General features: G+C 39.7%; 1 protein-coding gene across 7 annotated transcripts in view; it reads left to right on the plus strand.

The window, feature by feature from the left end:
• ATP9B (ATPase phospholipid transporting 9B (putative)) overlaps nt 1-19,107 on the plus strand; it is a 305,466-nt gene that overhangs the window by 123,369 nt on the left and 162,990 nt on the right. For all 7 annotated transcript variants that reach the window (XM_054460401.2, XM_054460402.2, XM_054460403.2 and 4 more), the window contains 2 exons: nt 9,804-9,879; nt 16,844-16,920. In XM_054460401.2, the coding sequence (XP_054316376.1) occupies nt 9,804-9,879; nt 16,844-16,920 (153 nt within the window). The remainder of the gene's footprint in view (nt 1-9,803; nt 9,880-16,843; nt 16,921-19,107) is intronic.

The following is a 19,107-nucleotide window of genomic DNA, read 5'->3' on the forward strand; positions in this document are numbered from 1 at the left end:
AGTAATTAAACGTCTCTGCAGTTAAAAGGCAGAGACTGTCAGACTGGAGAAAAACATAGTACCCCCGAATTCTTAGAACTAATAGGCAACATAAAATCTACAAGAATGGATTTTTTCCTTCTAATCTATAGAATAAGGACATGTAGTTTATTAAGAATATAGAACATTAAAATAACATTAGGAAGGCACTTTAGCATATTGACAGATATTATTAAATGCAACAGCTACATAATACACATTTTTCAAAATCTCATGGAACAATCCCAACTATAGTTGAATATAAAACAAGTCTTAGTATACTTTTTAAAAATTGCAATTGTATATTCACTAATTACAATATGGAATTAGAAATAAATTTAAAAATCTTAAAATCCTCAGGTATTTGAAAATTAAACTCATAAACCTAAGTTTAAAATTAGATGGTTTAAATCCCCAATTAAATGGACAGGAGTGTCAAGTTGTATAAAAAAGCAAGATTCAAATATATGATGCCTATAAGAAAACACATTAAAAACACAGGTAAAAAGTAAAAAATAGATGCCATACCAACACTAATCAAAGCTGGAGTTACTTATAGTAATATCACACAAAGTACATTTCAGAACATAATGAGAAAAGGGTTTATTATGGAGACAAGTAAGCCCTAAACATTTATGCACTAATAACAGAGCTGCAAAATATGGTCATGAGTTGCTTAATAGTAGAGTTACATTCTGAGAAGTAAGACCATTTCGTCATTGTGCAAACATGATGGAGTGCACTTAACACAAACTTAGATTGTGTAGCCTACTACACACCTAGGCTATATGGTGTAGCCTGTTGCTCCTATACTTCAAACTTGTACAACATGTTAACTATGTTTAATAATGTGGGCAATTGTAACACAATGATAAGTATCTGTGTATCTAACCATAGAAAAGGTACAATAAAAAATGCTGTATAAAAGATTAAGAAATGATATACCTGTATAGAGTACTAATGACAAATGGAGTTTCCAGAACTGGAAGTTGGTCTGGGTGAGTCAATGAGTGAGTGGTGAGTGAATGTGAAGGCCTGGATATGACTGCACACTACTGTAGACTTTTTAAACACTGTCCATGTAGGCTACACTCAACCTATTTAAAAATGTTTTTCTTAAATAGTAAATTAATCTCAGCTTCCTATAACTTTAATTTTTTTTTTTTTTTTTTGAGACAGAGTCTCACTCTGTTGCCCAGGATGGAGTGCAGTGGCGCAATCTCAGCTCACTGCAACCTCTGCCTCCAGGTTCAAGTGGTTCTCCTGCCTCAGCCTCCTGAGTAGCTGGGATTAGAGGCACACACTGCCACGCCCGGCTAATTTTCTGTATTTTTAGTAGAGATGGGGTTTCACCATGTTGGTCAGGCTGGTCTCGAACTCCTGACCTCGTGATCTGCCTGCCTTGGCCTCCCAAAGTGCTGAGATTACAGGCGTGAGCCACCGTGCCCGGCCCTATAACTTTAATTTTTAAAAAATCTTTTTACTCTATTAATAACACTTAGCTTAAAACACAAACACATTGTACACCTGTACAAAAATATTTTCTTTATATACCTAGTCTGTAGTCTTTTTAGTTTTTAAATTAATTTTTAAAAATTTTACTTTTTAAACTTTTTTTATTAAAAACAAAGACACAGCTGGGCGTGGTGGCTCACGCCTGTAATCCCAGCACTTTGGGGGGCCTAGGCTGGTGGATCATGAGGTCAAGAGACTGAGGAGACCATCCTGGCCAATATGGTGAAACCCCATCTCTACTAAAAATACAAAAATTAGCTGGGCGTGGTGGCACATGCCTGTAGTCCCAGCTATTCAGGAGGCTGAGGCAGGAGAATCACTTGAACCCAGGAGGGTAGAGGTTGAGTGAGCCAAGATTGTGCCACTGCACTCCAGCCTGGTGACAGAACAAGACTACATCCCAAAAAAAAAAAAAAGAAAAATGCAGACACAGACACACACATTAGCCTAGGCCTACTCGGATCATCAGTATCACTGTCTCCTCCTACACATTTTTTCTCACTGGAAGATCTCCACGTGTAATAACAGGCATGGATTTGTCCCAGGATAACAATGTGTTCTTCTGGCAGACCCCTGGAAGGACCTGCCGGAGGCTGTTTTACAATTAAGTTTGTTTTTTTATAAGTGGAAGGAGTACACTCTCAAACAGTGATAAAAAGTATAGTAACACATAAACTAGTAACATAGTTGTTTGTTATTTAATATTATGTACTGTACATAATTGTATGCGCTAGACTTTCATGACTGGCAGCCCGGTAGTTTTGTTTTCACCAGCGTCACCACAAACACGTGAGTAATGTCTAATGCTATGACATTCTGATGGCTGCAGCATGACCACGCGGTAGGAATGCTTCATCTCTGTTATACTTTGATGGGGCTACTGTGGTTTGTGCCATCCACCGTCTACTGAAATGTTGTTATGTTGTACACGATTGTACCTGAAGCAGAAACTGTTAGAACTTCAAGGAGAAATTGACAAATCCATTATGATAGTTGGAGATTTTAATATCCACTTCTCAATAATTGAACAAATGAGTAGGGAGAAAATCAGTAAGGATATAGTAGAGCACTATAGTGTTGAAGAACACTATTCATGAAGTTGACCCCATTGATAGATACAGACTTAAGGCAGCAGGATGGGTAGTTTACCCAGTGCACACAGAACATTTATTAAGACATGCCAGAAAAAAGCTTAGGAAAAAAAAGTCAACTCATAAAATATGCTCTCTGACCAAGTGGGCTTAATTAAGAAATTATAATAAAGGTTTCTCAGAAATTGCCAAATATCAGATAATAAAGGATACATTTCTGAATATCTTGCGAGTAAATGTGTTTATGTCAGAGCAGAGGTGGAGGTGGGAACTTTGGGGGTCAGAGCAGAGGTGGAGGTGGGAACTTTGGGGGTCAGAGCAGAGGTGGAGGTGGGAACTGTCTAGGTCAGAGCAGAGGTGGAGGTGGGAACTGTCTAGGTCAGAGCAGAGGTGGAGGTGGGAACTGTCTAGGTCAGAGCAGAGGTGGAGGTGGGAACTGTCTAGGTCAGAGCAGAGGTGGAGGTGGGAACTGTCTAGGTCAGAGCAGAGGTGGAGGTGGGAACTGTCTAGGTCAGAGCAGAGGTGGAGGTGGGAACTGTCTAGGTCAGAGCAGAGGTGGAGGTGGGAACTGTCTAGGTCAGAGCAGAGGTGGAGGTGGGAACTGTCTAGGTCAGAGCAGACGTGGAGGTGGGAACTGTCTAGGTCAGAGCAGACGTGGAGGTGGGAACTGTCTAGGTCAGAGCAGAGGTGGAGGTGGGAACTTCGGGGGTCAGAGCAGAGGTGGAGGTGGGAACTGTCTAGGTCAGAGCAGAGGTGGAGGTCGGAACTGTCTAGGTCAGAGCAGACGTGGAGGTGGGAACTGTCTAGGTCAGAGCAGAGGTGGAGGTGGGAACTGCGGAGGTCAGAGCAGAGGTGGAGGTGGGAACTGTCTAGGTCAGAGCAGAGGTGGAGGTCGGAACTGTCTAGGTCAGAGCAGACGTGGAGGTGGGAACTGTCTAGGTCAGAGCAGAGGTGGAGGTGGGAACTGCAGGGGTCAGAGCAGAGGTGGAGGTGGGAACGTTGGAGTCAGAGCAGAAGTAATGGTGGAATTGTTTTCATCAGCATAGACTTGGGTGGGGCCCTGAATTTCCAGGCCACAATGCTTAGTTGCCATCGAGGTTCTAGAGCCTGAGGCTCCCACACCCTTTTAGGAGCAGGGCTGGCTGTTGCCCTGGCTGCTTTAGGACGGTCGGTTGGCCTCTCAGGTGCAAGTGCCAAGTGTTGAGCACAAACTGAATTTAGAAATGGGAATGGCTTCACCCCATGAGGCAGGAGACGTGTGCTGATGGCCTGGTGATGGTGACCACGTGTGGGAGGCTGTGCCACTCAAAAGAGAGAGAAACTTAGTGGTGGTTTTCAAGCTAATTGAAGATACATTTACCTTGTGTAAATTACTTCAAGTTCATTCACACAGATAGCCTTTCATTGCCTTTGATGTTTTCTAACAGAGTTTTTTTCTCATTTTAGATATATATCCATTCTGAAATCTGAATTATTTTGATGAAAGTTCTTGATTTTTGTGTGTATTTTTCAAAAAGGAAGAGAATAAAGACATGATAACTAACTTGTTTATAATGAGAAAATGGAATTCAGTTAAATTCAGATTTATCAACTGGGCATTGTTAAGGAGTGGTATCCACTTATCTTCCTTTTTTATAGTGTAATATACATAAGACAAAATATATCTTTCTTTTGTGTCAGCTTAAATACTTAAATAAGAATTAGAACAAATTGGCTGGGCATGGTGGCTCATGCTTGTAACGTTAGCACTTTGGGAGGCTGACGTGGGAGTTGAGCCCAGGAGTTCAAGACCAGCCTGGGCAACACAGGGAGACCTAATTTACTTATTTATTTATTTTTTGAGATGGAGTCTCGCTGTGTTGCCCAGGCTGGAGTGCAGTGGCGTGATCTCGGCTCACTGTAGCCTCTGCCTCCTGGGTTCAAGCAATTCTCCTGCCTCAGCCTCCCGAGCAGTTGGGACTACAGGTGTGTGCCACCAAGCCCAGCTTATTTTTGTATTTTTAGTAGAGACGGGGTTTCACCATATTGGTCTCAAACTCCTGACCTAGTGATCCACCCACCTCGGCCTCCCAAAGTGCTGGGATTACAGGCGTGAATCACTGCGCCCAGCCCCTGATTTCTGATTTAAAAAAAAAATTTTTTTTAATTAGCCTAGTGGGGTGGCTACAGCTGGAGCACGCCTGTAGCCTCAGCTACATGGGAGGCTGAGGTGGGAGGATTGCTGGAGCCTGCGAGGTTGAGGTGGAGCCTGCCCTAAGCTGTGATTGTACCACTGCACTGCAACCTGGGTGACAGAGTGAGACCCTGTCTTAAAAAATATATATATATATGGAATTAGAGCAAATTAATTCAAGATCCCTGTGGCAGTATACCCAGTACGCATGCTGATGCCTGTGCAGAATCTAATGTAGATGTGGCGCTGTGATGGTGTCTGCTTCCATTTTCCTCAGATAATGTGAGAACAACCTAAATTACTGATTGTATAACCTTTTTCATTATGTGACTGATCGATATCGCTAATTTCACTTATTGTTCAAAATCTATATGTATTCTCTTGGAAGTTTGGAGTTGTAAATTATAGCCAGTTTTGAAGTATTAGCAGTATTTATAGTCCTTTAACATCACATTCCCAGTTAGTCATTTTGAGAATGTATTTTCTGCTGTAATTTCTTTTGTAAACCATAGAACACTTATCATTGTTCATGTCTTCTTCAGCCAAAATACTCTCCTTCAAAAAAGCAAACCTCTGCTGTTTGTTAAGTAGGGTACGCTGTTGAGAGAACAGTGTGAAATGGTAACATTTTGCATCCTCCCCCAAGCAGATTTTATCTGTTCACACGATAGACCATTAAAGAGAAGGAAAGCGAAATAGAACATTTTAGAGATAATTTATTTTCAGTCTTCCAAGTCTTTATTCTGTGCTTCATGAGACTGGTAAAAAACTATCTTTTGGAATCATTTTCTCCATGTTAGAAAAATGTTTATAGTCAATCATTGCCATTCCAGAACTGAAAGAAAAATGCATAGATATTGTGTTTTCTTCAACATAAAATTGTGTTAGAGAGAGACAGAAACATTCATACAAAAAAATGGTCATAGAAAAGTAACAGGAAACGAGCTAAAATTTCTAAAACTAAATTATATAGAACCTTTTGTTTACATCTGAGAAACCCTTCTAAAATTTTTGTTTTTTAATGCCCTTATTCTCTTGGACTTCGACATTAGGAGAAAATATAGTACTAAAAGATTGACATGCATCAATAATTAAACTTTCATATCAAGTGAATCATTAGGAAGAGCTTAAAGGGAATACAATTGTGTGAATTTCTACTGGGGTGGTGAAGTCATGATGGGCATCTTCAGGCAGGAGAACCGGGAGGAGCAGGTACCCGATGCTTCTTAGAGGCAGGAGGGTGTGGAGGAGCAGGCACCCGATGCTTCGTAGAGGCAGGAGGCTTAGAGTAACAGCAGGCAGGAGGCCCTGGAGGAGCAGGTACCCGATGCTTCTTAGAGGCAGGAGGGCGTGGAGGAGCAGGCACCCGATGCTTCGTAGAGGCAGGAGGCTTAGAGTAACAGCAGGCAGGAGGCCCTGGAGAAGCAAGTACCTGATGCTTCATAAAAGGAGACTCAAGAGTAACCACAGGCAGGTGACTCATTATAGCATCATGCTTGTGGGCACTTCAGGTAAAGACATCTTGATTCCTGTGGATATTAGAAAAAGAATTTCATGAGTGTTCTTTTATTTGTTGGACAATGTTCATTGCCTATTCTGTGCTAGGTGCTAGGAAGGTAAAACCCATAAAATATGGGATTAGAAACGTGTCAATTGCTCTGATACAATAAAATTCTGAATTTATGGTAGATAAAAATTTTATTGCTTCATGCTTTAAAATGATAAATATGGAATTCAGTATTTGGCTTCTTAGTGCCAACTGTATGCTCAGTTGGCTGTGCCAGCGCTGGAATCTCTAGACCCCCAGCAGGTAAAGGACATACTGTGTCATCTGGATCTGGGAAGTAGGAATGAGGATATATGTCTTTTTTTGTTTCTTCAACAGTGTTAGAGGATATATATCTTTTTTTTGTTTCTTCAACAGTGTTAAGCTGAGTTAGACTGTAACACCATTTGTTTGAATGAATCAGAAATTACCCATTTCAGTGCAATCCTAAATTCAATTACAAAGTAGTCTAATCCATAGAGGCTACTTGCTTTTTCTTTAAAGTTGGTATTTTGGTTGTTCTATCAAATCATAAAAGTCATAGGGATAACTCAGTTTTTCTGGATTGTTTATCTTAGCATCGGATAAATTGTATGCCTTTACTCTGAGCAGCTACTTTAGTTATAAACAAAGTAAACAAAAGGCAATTTCCATCTGGTGTTTTCTGTGGAAAAAACAAGAACACTGTTGGAAAATTAAGTACTTGAATTTCTTCTGTGTTTTAAAGACTGTAATGGTGGTGTGTTAGCTACTGTGCAGGAGCTTAATTTGATTCCAGTATATTTTGACATTTGTAAACATATTACCATTAGTATGAAACTATATAAAAAATAAAGTGGTTAAAAGTATACACCACTTTTACAGCCCTCCTCCCTTCCTGATACAAATACTAGTATTACTCTTTTGACTCTTCCTTTTAAGTTCTTTTCCCCTGTAAACATGCAGATTTATATTGGGATAATATAATTCTCAGGTTTTCCACTTAAAAATATATATCCTTAGTATTTTGCATATGAATACAGGTTAATTATCAGATTTTTATAAGTTGTAACTGCTAAGTTCAGGAAAGCGTGCAACATGTTGTACTTGATAAGGTGGAATTGAAGGAAGTAATTCCTAAGGGACTGTAGAATTAAAGGTATTTGTTTATCTGCAGAAATAGTAATTGGTCCATGCTGGAGTCAGCACATACTGTAGACAGATTGTTTCCATCCAGGCTGTGTCTGCAGGGCGCCTGCTCCTTAAGACCATTGACATCACTGAGAAGACCTCTTTGTGTCCTTTGTTGTGGCTGGCATTGCACTTGTGCCTACTGAGATCATATTGTAGATGACGTAACCAAGGTACTGTTTATTTAAATGCCAGTGTATATTTTTGAAATGATTTTTTTTTTTTTTCAAAGAAACAGCACTCCAGCTGTGTTGTAAACAATTCCCAGCATCATAGCCTTCACTCTCCCAAAGGCTTAGACGCTAAGGTCACTCTTCAGGTCAGGTGGTCGCCTTCTTGTGAAGGGACGTGGTGGAAGGTTCACGATCCCCAGGGCCCTGAGAGTCTGACCCTGAGCTGCACCTGCATTGCAGGACGCTTCCTAACTACTGGGCTTGCTATTTTGGGCATACAAGGCAACTGGAGGCCAAACGCCTTCCTCAAATTGAATGTAATTGAAAATACTTTAGTTACTAAATAATTGCCATATTAGGGGAAATATTTTGGAGACTGTTAGGATTGGTTTAGATTCTGTGCTTCACAAATAAACAAATCAAGTCTATGAGAGAATCAGATATCTAGCAAATATCTTCCAAGTAATGAGCAAAATGGCCAACAAATATCTAGCAAATATCTCTCAAGTAACGAGCAAAATGGCCAAAATTACATCATTTGAAAGTGGTTTGATAAGTAACTAGAAGGAAAACACCAGTAGCATAAACGTATTTTGTACATGCAGATTATTTTGGAAAATATGTTTTCAATTTCTTTCCTTTTCAAATTTGATTTCTTTTTTTTTTTCTTAAGGTATATCATGATAGCAAATTATCGTTTCATAATAAAATAGTTTTTGAAAATAGTTTGTGGAGGGGGCATTATTTTACGGGAGACACCCAACAGTCAGGACACTGTGTGGCTTTTACCCTATCCAGACGTCGAGGTCACTGCCTCCCACACGGGACATCTTCCCTGTGTTACTTCTAGATGCAGGGCTGTGGATGCATTCCTTTATTCTAGTAAGGCTTCCATAACTGAAATGTAGGCCATGACTTTACATTAAGATTAAAAATTCCCAGATTTTAAATTGTAATTTTCTTCTCTGAATATGAACATTGAAAGTGTAAATGTAAAACTAGACTGTACGTATTGCTGTTGTGATACTGATGTGTGGCCATATTGGTTTGCTATCTGTTTAGGTAGTTAGCATCATATAACGTACTTGAATTTTGTTTAAGAATATTTAGTGTAATAACAGCATACTTTTTTTTTTTTCTTTGAGACGGAGTCTTGCTCTGTCGCCCAGGCTGGAGTGAAGTGGCGTGATCTTGGCTCACTGCAAGCTCTGCCTCCTGGGTTCACTCCATTCTCCTGCCTCAGCCTCCCAAGCAGCTGGGACTACAGGTGCCCGCCACAATGCCCAGCTAATTTTTTGTATTTTTACCAAAGTTGGGGTTTCACCGTGTTAGCGAGGATGGTCTCGATCTCCTGACCTCATGATCCACCCATCTCGGCCTCCCAAAGTGCTGGGATTACAGGCGTGAGCCACCGCGCCCGGCCAATAATAGCATACTTTTAAACAGGAATTTAAGAGAAATACATTTTAAAAATATGTTTATTTTATAACAATATTCACAGAAGCATTTTCTCTCTCGTGAATACATGTACACTTAAAAAGCATTGCCCTTGTCCTTCACGAGAGATAGAGAGAGGAAATTACGCTACGCACGCAAAAGAAATGTTGAAGAGTTGACTTGTGGTTATTTCTGTGCTAATATTTTCTACTTTTCCAGGAGTGTTGTTAAATGATGTGTTAAAGATGTAGTTGAATAAGCTAGGCATGCTGGATGTACCTGTAAACCCAGCTACTTGGGAGTCTGAGATGGGAGGATTGCTTGAGCCCAGGAATTTGAGATTAGCCTGGTCAACATAGTAACACCTCATAAGTAAGTAAATAAATAAATAAATAAATAAATATTACAAGATATAGTACTTTCATGAAAATTTAGAATTATTTTGTTTGTGTATTAATGTTAAGCACTACAAGCAATTAATTGATACAGGAGTTCTTTGAACTTGTACTTTCAATTTTTTATAGTCCCTTTTTTCTAACGTCTGTTTTGCAGTGCCTTTGCACTGCTGTTCACTTGGATTGAGCTTGTGGACCTGTTTCTAATACTGAGGATATGTAAGGTATAAATAATGAGCAATCACTCATTTGACAACTTTGTTTTCTTTTTGTCTCCCTGCACAGGAAGACACTGACCCGCCCATTCATGAAAGTCTCAGCATAGAAAATACATTGTGGGCAAGCACCATTGTTGCATCAGGTAAGGGAAACATTCTCCTCTGAGTGTGATTGCTCCCAGATAGATGATGCTTTGTTTTGTCCAGGGACTCCAAACAAGTGTTTCTCACAGTGCCCTGAAATATTTAGGGACCTTGCTAAACGCAGACTCCAGTTCAGTGGGTCTGAGACAGTCCTGGGAGCTTGTGGTGAGGCTTGTGCTGCTCCTCAGACACTGCACGTGGTTCACAAGGCCTGAGACAGGGAGAGGTGCTGCAGCCTTCATGCAGGAGTACAGGGATATTCTGTTCGTCTTTGACCTGTTTCTTGACAAACTTGTCAGTGTTCCTTAATGAGAGGCGCCACAGAAGAGCTTGGGAAGCCAGTGGTGATTTTAGCATTTCTCAGTCGTCCGACAAAGGTTGGCAGGAGGAGAGTGTGGCTGAAGTGACTGTGGAACGGAAAAGTATTAGAAGAGGCCAGGCGTGCTGTGAGAGGTAGACGATGTCAGATGATTACCATGTTATCAGATATTAGTTGACATTGATGATGATGTTTGGAAGGAAGCTAATGAGAAATTAGGTGATGCTGAGGTTGATGCCAGGGAGGAAGTTTAGCAGGAATGGGTTGGTATTGATGCTGGTGCCAATAATGGGGCTTAGCAGCAGGGAGCTCTGGAAGAGAGTGCCCGAAAGGTGATGGCAGCCCGGAATGAGAGGCTAGATTGTTGGAGCTGTGTCTTCTCGGTGCTGCCCAGTGCTGGTAGCCGTTCTCTCCTGGATGCCACTCACTCCCCGGTGCATGTGCTTGGAGCACCTTTTCTACACCAGGCACGGTGATGCGGTCTGGGGCAAGGCAGTTACAGATCCTGTCCTCAGGGAGCTTATGGCTTTGTGGACAGAGATTAAGAAAGTGTTCTAGATAATGTTACTGTGCTAAGTATCACAAACAAGTACAGAGTGCTATGGAAATTATGTAATTAAAGAAGCTTATAGGCTGGGCGTGGTGGCTCACACCTGTAATCCCAGCACTTTGGGAGGCCAAGGCGGGCGGATCACAAGGTCAGGAGATCAAGACCATCCTGGCTAACACCGTGAAACCCTGTCTCTACTAAAAATACAAAAAATTAGCCAGGCGTGGTGGCGTGCGCCTGTAGTCCCAGCTACTCCAGAGGCTGAGGCAGGAGAATGGCGTGAACCCAGGAGGCAGAGCTTGCAGTGAGCCAAGATCGCGCCACTGCACTCTAGCCTGGGCGACAGAGCGAGACGCCATCTCAAAAAAAAAGAAAAATGAAGTTTATATAGACCAGGTCTAGGAACAGCATTTCTGAAGAAGAAACATTTAAATTAGATTTAAAGAATATGCAGATGTGGCAGGATGAGGCAGGCGGCAGGAACAGCGTGAGGAGCATTCCTGCTAGCAGCCTAGTACCGAGAGACAGTACCTTGAAGAAAAGGATCCAAGGGCCAGTGTGCTAGGCCCATGGAGAAGGCAGGTGTCACACAACAGGGCAGCTTTGTGTGCTTGTGTTTAACTGTTGGCCTGCAGTATGCAAAACTATACAACGAACTCCAGGAGGAGGACACATGTTAGCATTTTGGAGGATAGAATTTGAAAGAGGATTAATCTTATCCTAGTGTTTTGTGTCTTTAAAAAATGCTTGATGGGTATATGGCAGTTTTAATAGGTGACAATTTTTGTGGGTGTTTGATGATGTTATTTATATATAAATTACATTTATATATATAAATGTTACATACATATAAATGTTGTGTGTGTGTGTATATATATATATATAAAACATACGTATATAAATTTCTTAACATACAAAGAAAGAGAACAAGGACGGTTTTCCATGAAGAGACTTCAGAGGTGAGCAGGACAGTTTCTGGGCTCTGTAGGCCTCGAGAGGGGCCTTACGCCAGGAGGACTCTTCTGGGGTGGACACGTGGGCCCTGAGCTCTGTAAGGGTCTTCACACCACGGGCGGGCACATTTAGCCAGGGAAACCTGCCCTCTAGCCGCCTTCATGCTGCTGACTTGGCATTGCTGAGAGGCATGAGTGTTGCCAGCCTCTCCGCCAGGTGGTGAGTGTGGTCAGTGCTGGCCTGGCCTCACGCTGAATGGCTGCACTCGGGAGGTGTGTTCCCCCTGCCAGTTACCATAGAGCCAGGCTGCACGGGGACCAGAATGGAGTCCAGCTGTGCATTCCCTGAAAGCCAGTGTCCTTGAGTGCTCGGCCTTCAGTAGTTACACGAAAGCATTTGTGATGCAGGACTCAGAAGCTGACACATTTTCCATACGTAGTTATTGCAGTCTGTTTCTTCCATCTCACTGATATTTGTTATTCTTAATTAAGAATCATTCATGAAGATAGTAATGCTTCCCTTTTTAAAATAAATTTCATCTTTTTTTCCTGGTGCTGTATAAACATATATTAAGTGTTGTTACTAATCCCTAGTACTGTTGATTTGTGGCCCTTCTCCTGAGGGAGACTAAAGCTGCTTGAGCTAAAGGCTTTTGAGACATCCCATACAGTTCCCTGAACAAAGTTTTCTCTCCTGACCTCAGTTCTCTTGATGACCTTGGCAAGTGGGCCCAACTAGTTGGACACTAATGAGGCATCGTAACATGCCGGCCCCATCCTGTCCATTCTGTTCTCTTTGCCATCTAGCATTCAGTGTTGTGTCTTCCTAGCGGGCACAAAGACGGCTTTAAAACCATCCACTCGAGAAGCTTAATTAAGGTACCTTTAATGTTAGTTTGTATTCGAACATCTTTAAATGTAAGCTTTTTCTTTAATTTCAACTCTTTTAGTACATACATATCTTTATTTAAAAGCCTTGTTAATGTGAACAGTTAACACATTCTAGATATTTACCACACTGCCATATCCTAAGGAATGTTTGAAAGATTTTAAGATTTCCAGAGTAACCTAGGCACTCTTGTATTCTTTGTAATTGATTACAAGTTGAGAATTCCTTTTACTCTTATACTTTGAAAGTCATATCTCAGTTGAATTCAAGCTGACTCTGGAGGGGAAGTGAACTCAGTGCTTCTTCCCCGTCCTAGAGCTCTGAATGCATGGGAACCAGGACTCAGGTTAGACACAGACAGGCAGATGCAGCAGACGAGAGGTGAGCCAAGGCAGGACACAGAGAGCCTGCTGTGCTCCCAGAGGTTTCACTTCCCATGTGGATCTAGAACACTTGTTCTCTAAAATGCAGAACTGGGTCCTGGAGAACTGTCGTGTTTGTTATACTGATGAGCATACAAAAGAGTGTTCCTGATACTCAGCTGTCACAAAACTGGAAGGAAAGCTGGGCTCTCTAAGGCAAGGTTGACAAAAGTGTGACGGGGCTGTCAGAGGGCAATCCCTGGCCATGTGGACCCACACCTGGGTGTCGGTCTCCTTGTCACTCAGTGGGCCAGCCGTGTGGTGTCTAGACCTGGGTGAGGGTCTTCTGTGTCTCTGTGTCTCAGCCATGTGGACTCTAGACCTGGGTGTGGGTCACCTGTGTCTCTGTGTCCTGGCTGGTGTGGACTCTAGACCTTGGTTGGGGGTCTCCTTTGTACTCTGTGCGCCAGTTTTGGTCTAGGTTGTTTACATCCTGGGGCTCAGTTCACGGTCTTCATCAGTTTTCCTGCACTTGGTGCGTGATTGGAGTTGTATGTGCAGTGCTCAGTGTCTGCCTAGCTATCATCGGGTCCAGCCCGGGAGCGCCTGCCCCAGGGAGCAGTGCACACTGGGGTTCTATGGAAATTGGCTCCTGGAGGGCATCTGCGAGTTGGAGTGTGTTCCAGAGGCTGGTGTATGTGGCCCTGCCTGCTTTTGCTAACGGTATCTAGCAGGTTTTGGGTGTATAATCGAGAGTCAACAAATACGTTGATTTGTTAATACCTCTGTCTCTCATTAGACACACATGAAATACATATTTACTTTTAGTAAGCATTTCACGTCATTTTGATTTTATAGCTTAAGGCCATTAATTGTTTTGTTAAAGTGGTCTAGGTTTTATATTTTGTGTTTTTAAATAATTTTCTGTGAATCATCTTAACTAATTTGAATTTGTGAGGATTGGTTATCTGCAAATTAAACATAATATGTCAATGGTTAGAAATAGCAACTAAAAGTATTGCAATAGGCCTATCATTTGAAATATTGAGTGGACTACTTGTTTTGAAGTGCTGGATTATGATTTCTGGTATAAACTAGAAATGTTTAAATAAAGGAGAGTATCTTTTTCTACAAAATTTGACCTTGTTAGCATTCTTTGTCTTGCTTTGCAACATGGAAGTTGTTTGCTTAAAATACAACTGTAGTCAATTAGAAGGTGGTATAATTTTGCATGAAGTTTTCTATATAGCATGTAGCAAGGAAGGCACATAGTAACTAAGAGAGTAATTATTATCCCACTCACATGAAATTGTGATTGAACAGAAGTTGGACATAATAGAGTTGGACTATAGAATGACTTGCAGACCATCCACATAGTAAGTAGCCTCTTTGAAGTAGGCTAAGTCTCGAGGGCCCTAGTCATGGGGTCTGTGGAGTGTAGGAGTAAATGTGGTCATATTTTACTCCTCCCTTTTTGGACCCAAAGCATCTGAATATTTTATATTAATTTTTACCTGTAGTCAATTTGAAGTGTGCAGTTATGGATCAGGCAAATGTAATCACTGGCTTTGAAGATTAAGTGCTCCTAGATCTTTTAAAATGTTTTCTTGGGATAAATGGAGTTAAATTTTTGATTTAATGATGAATACTGGACCACCATCATTTTTAGGGTCCTGTTAAGAACTGGTTTGTTGTTGTGGTTTTGGTTTTAATCTACCAACATGGTCCTGAACTCAGGTCTTTCTCATGTAGAAGTTTCTCCAGTTGGAGCCCGTTGTGAGGGAGGTGGATCTTGATTTTACACCGAAAATATGGGTTAAGGTTTTGGAATTCTTCTGTTTAAGTATTTCATTGACTGAGAAATCTTTGTGACATTTATATTTGTCACACTCAGTCTCCTGTTATCTTATGCGACACAAAATGAGTTTGTCATACTTTGTTGCCCTCTCATGTCTCATTTCACAATCCACAGTTAACCCCTTTCCTCTATTTTGCCTTGTATACTCAGGTTTTACTCAGTCTTTTAGCCTATTCTACTTCATAAGTACATACCCTTTGTGAAAGAGAATGGAAAATGTCCCAAATATTTCTGCACTGATTCTAGTTACGTTAGATATTAAAAAGCATGACACTCAGAAAAATTCATTTAATCTAATTCTAGTAAGTGTTGATTTTTCATGAGAATCAAGTGAGAGAATACTTACGAGAGCCTTTAGCAAACTTTAACAGATTATACAAATATTGTACTAGGACCTCTGTTAAAAATGTATAACATATGCTTTGTCATTTATCACATTGAATTTAGGTACTGTACATTGTAAGGCCACTCTAGAGTCCACTTCGCTCATCAACCTGCTTTCAGCTCAAGGGTTTCTAGCTTGATTAATTCTTGCAAAGACTTTTCTGAGATTTGTTCATTCTGCTAATGTTAAAAAATAAGTTAATTTTGCAGTTTGCCTTCTTACATCATTGTGATAATTTAACATTACTGGGATGTTTATATTTTGATGTAAACTAGATTGGCAGAACAGAAAATACTGATCAGATGATGTTTAATATTTAGCTTCACTGATGTAGAGTAATTCTATGATCTCTTTTTGGAAGCTTTTTATAGTATTATATTATTATATATTTAATATTTCTCTGCATAGTAAGTATAGTCATCTAATCTCAGAAGTTTATGTGGATAACAGTAATAAAGACAGCATTTGTGCATCGGGGAGCTTATATTCTAAGTGTGAGCTGGCCTTGCCTTTCATGAACTTTTACAAACTGAAGCCTCACACTTTCTCAGTGACACTCAATTAAAAGAGAAATATATATAATCTCCACACATATCCCTGCTGGGGAATACTTCACATCCTCCACCTCCCTAGATTTTCTAGAGAGGAAGGTTGTAAGCTACGTGGTATGTATAACATGTAACATATCAAGGTTCACAAAAAGCCAGGAGTTCATATCAATCATCTTTACTTCAAAGAGCCTGTCTTATGATGCTCTGTATTTTACATGTTAAGTTAATGTGACATCAGAGTTTTCATATAATTATCATAGTTAATTCTGTAATGGTTGGTAATTGCACATTATGTGTATATACTTTCTCACCTTAATTGTGTTTCTCACCTTCAAAATTTACAAAAAATTAAGGATGAAAATTAGGAATATAAATTATATATGGCTGTAGTTTCAGAAAGAGACTTCCATGGTTTTTAATACTGACATTCTAGAGATAAGTGCCCTTTAGCCTTTGCAATCTATCAGTCATACCAAGGATATTTTATTTTTCTTTTCTCTTAAATTTAAAAATTATTGTATCTTTTTGACATGTATAAAAGAGAGTAATAGCTTCTAAATGCAAAGTCAAATATTGTTTTTTATAATATTTCTATTATTTTAATTGTATATATTTTGAAATATTAGCAAAGGCTATCACTGATATTTAGTAATACTTTGATCTTTACAGTGGAAATACACTAAAAGAAAGTGGTTCAACTGGTACAATCTTTATTTGAAGGTCAGAGGACAAGTTTGATCAGTTAAGAATATAGCCTCTTAATTGACCTTCAGTGATAGAACCACCATTTTAGTAGATAGTAGTGAAAGGCCATTGTCATTATCTCTATTGTCAGTGAAAAGAATATTAGTACGTTTCCTAATGTTATATGTGAGTACATTTGTATTGCTTAACAAATCATTTGACTTTTTCAAAGTCCATTTTTAAAGTTGAGATTAGATTTTCTTGAATTAGCCAAATTAAATACACTGTTGGATAAATTTATATAAAATCAAATAGTGTGATAATACTTTGCATCAAAACAATCAATTAGAAAGTGTTATCGTTTACTCGTCTTTAAAGCATTTCTATAAGGACCACTTTCATGTTTTTGCAGGTACTGTAATAGGTGTTGTCATTTATACTGGAAAAGAGACTCGAAGTGTAATGAACACATCCGATCCAAAAAATAAGGTAGGCTAGATTGAGGAGCAACTGCTTTAATGAACTTATTTTTCCTTTCAGTAAGAAAGTCTGCATAGTTCTGAATAGCTCATTCTTTTGGCTTAATATATATCTTAAAGTAGACTTTCAAAAATGTTGGTGACTTACAATATGAATTCTCCGTATTTTTATAACAACATTCTCATACTGGCGAATTTCCAAAAGTATCATTGCTTGGCTAATCAATTTTATATGTGTCTTAAATTTTCATTGTCAGATACATAATTTGCCCGTAATTTGACAGTTAATTGTGGCTAATTTCTTATCTTCAGTCTACTTATTTTACAGTTTGCACTCTTTTATGTTGATGGTTCATTTTAAAATAAAGCAATCTGTATTAATGTTTTTATACTATTTAATTTGATGTTATAGTATTAAGCCAGTTTTATTTATTTCCATGTCAGAAGAAGCATATTGAAGCCAAAGATTAGTTTTAAAGACTGCTTGATTATATCCTGAATTGATTGTTATTTATGCATCCAACATGTGCGTAAAATCATAACAAAAAATCTGAATCCTCAGTAGTTGCTATCATCATGATACCATATGTGAGATGAATTCACAGTATGTGCTAATGTACAGTTAATGAGAAGCTCTTCCTAAGTATTGATTTTATTCATTTTTATTTAAAATGTAATTTGTGTGCATTTAGATGAAACAAAAAATCCTCACGTGGATTTATTCCTCACTCTGTAGGTAATTAGTAGTGAAGGTTATCTTTTGCTGTCTTTTGCTGGAAGTCTTATTAACGCAATGGAAATCAAATAATTCTTTGAAAAGATAGGCCAAGCGTGGTGGCTCACGCCTCTAATCACAGCACTTTGGGAGGCTGGGGCAGGTGGATCACTTGAGACCAGAAGTTTGAGACCAGCCTGGCCAACATGGTGAAACCCTGTCTCCACCAGAAATACAAAAATTAGCTGGGCATGGTGACAGGCGCCTGTAGTCCCCACTACTCAGGAGGCTGAGGCAGGAGGATAGCTCAAACCCGGGAGGTGGCGGTTACAGTGAGCCAAGATTGCACCATTGCACTCCAGCCTGGGCAACAGAGTGAGATTCTGTCTCAAAAAATAAAAAGAAAAGAAAAAACAGATATGTTTGAGCAAGATGTATTCCATTTTTTCAGGTAACTGTTATTTTAAAAATGGTTAACTCTTCAAAAATTAGTAACATATCACCAACCCTATAAAGCCCTAGGCTGTTTGCAGCAGTAAGTAGAGTGAGGCCTTCTGTGTCGATTGTTTGCTTTTTCACTGGGGCATGCCTTGAGAATGCCCTTAGCTGTTGTGCACATGGAGAATCCAGTGTGCATCTCCTGTACTTGATAGAACTCCAGATATCTGTGTGTTACATGTTTGCTAAAGTCAAAGAAGAATGCTGCATTACTATTGAGTATAAATCCTAATTGTGATAATGGGGAAAGTTATCTCTTTAGACTTACATTGCAGTTTGACTCTAATTTGCGTTTCAAATATATGCAAGTCAATAGTTCTACAATAGTGTTAAAATTATTTAAAAATAAATTATTAAAGTAATCATATATAGAGTTAGAATCACATACGTATTTATATGTGTTTTCTGATAAGTGCTATGTTATTTTTTTCATGTGAGCAAAACTAGAACATCTTTTTTTTTTTTGAGACGGAGTCTCACTCTGTCGCCCAGGCTGGAGTACAGTGGTGCCATCTTGGCTCACTGCAGCCTCCGCTCCTGGGTTCAAGCGATTCTCCTGCCTCAGCCTTGCGAGTAGCTGGGGTTACAGATGAGCACCACCCCACCTGGCTAATTTTCATATTTTTAGTAGAGATGGGGTTTCACCATGTTGGCCAGGCTGGTCTCAAACTCCTGACCTCAAGTGATCTGCCCGCCTCAGCCTCCCAAAGTGCTAGGATTACAGGTGTGAGCCACCGCACCCAACCACAAAACTAGAATGTTCTAATGTATGTACAGTTCTAGGATTTTTTTCCTAAATCTTTTTACTTTTGCATTTATGATGATATTTGAGAGTAAATTAAATTTAATTTTAAATATGAATTTAAAATCTTTAAAGCTACACCGCCTTTTACTGTGACTCCTTTTTTAGCCCACCTTTTTCTTCAGTTCAACTTGTTTTCTGTCATTTTTTCCTCATTTGAGTCTCCACTTTATTATTTCTTC

The sequence above is a fragment of the Pongo pygmaeus genome, chromosome 17 (genome assembly GCF_028885625.2).
Source record: "Pongo pygmaeus isolate AG05252 chromosome 17, NHGRI_mPonPyg2-v2.0_pri, whole genome shotgun sequence".
In the NCBI taxonomy this organism is placed as follows: domain Eukaryota; kingdom Metazoa; phylum Chordata; class Mammalia; order Primates; family Hominidae; genus Pongo; species Pongo pygmaeus.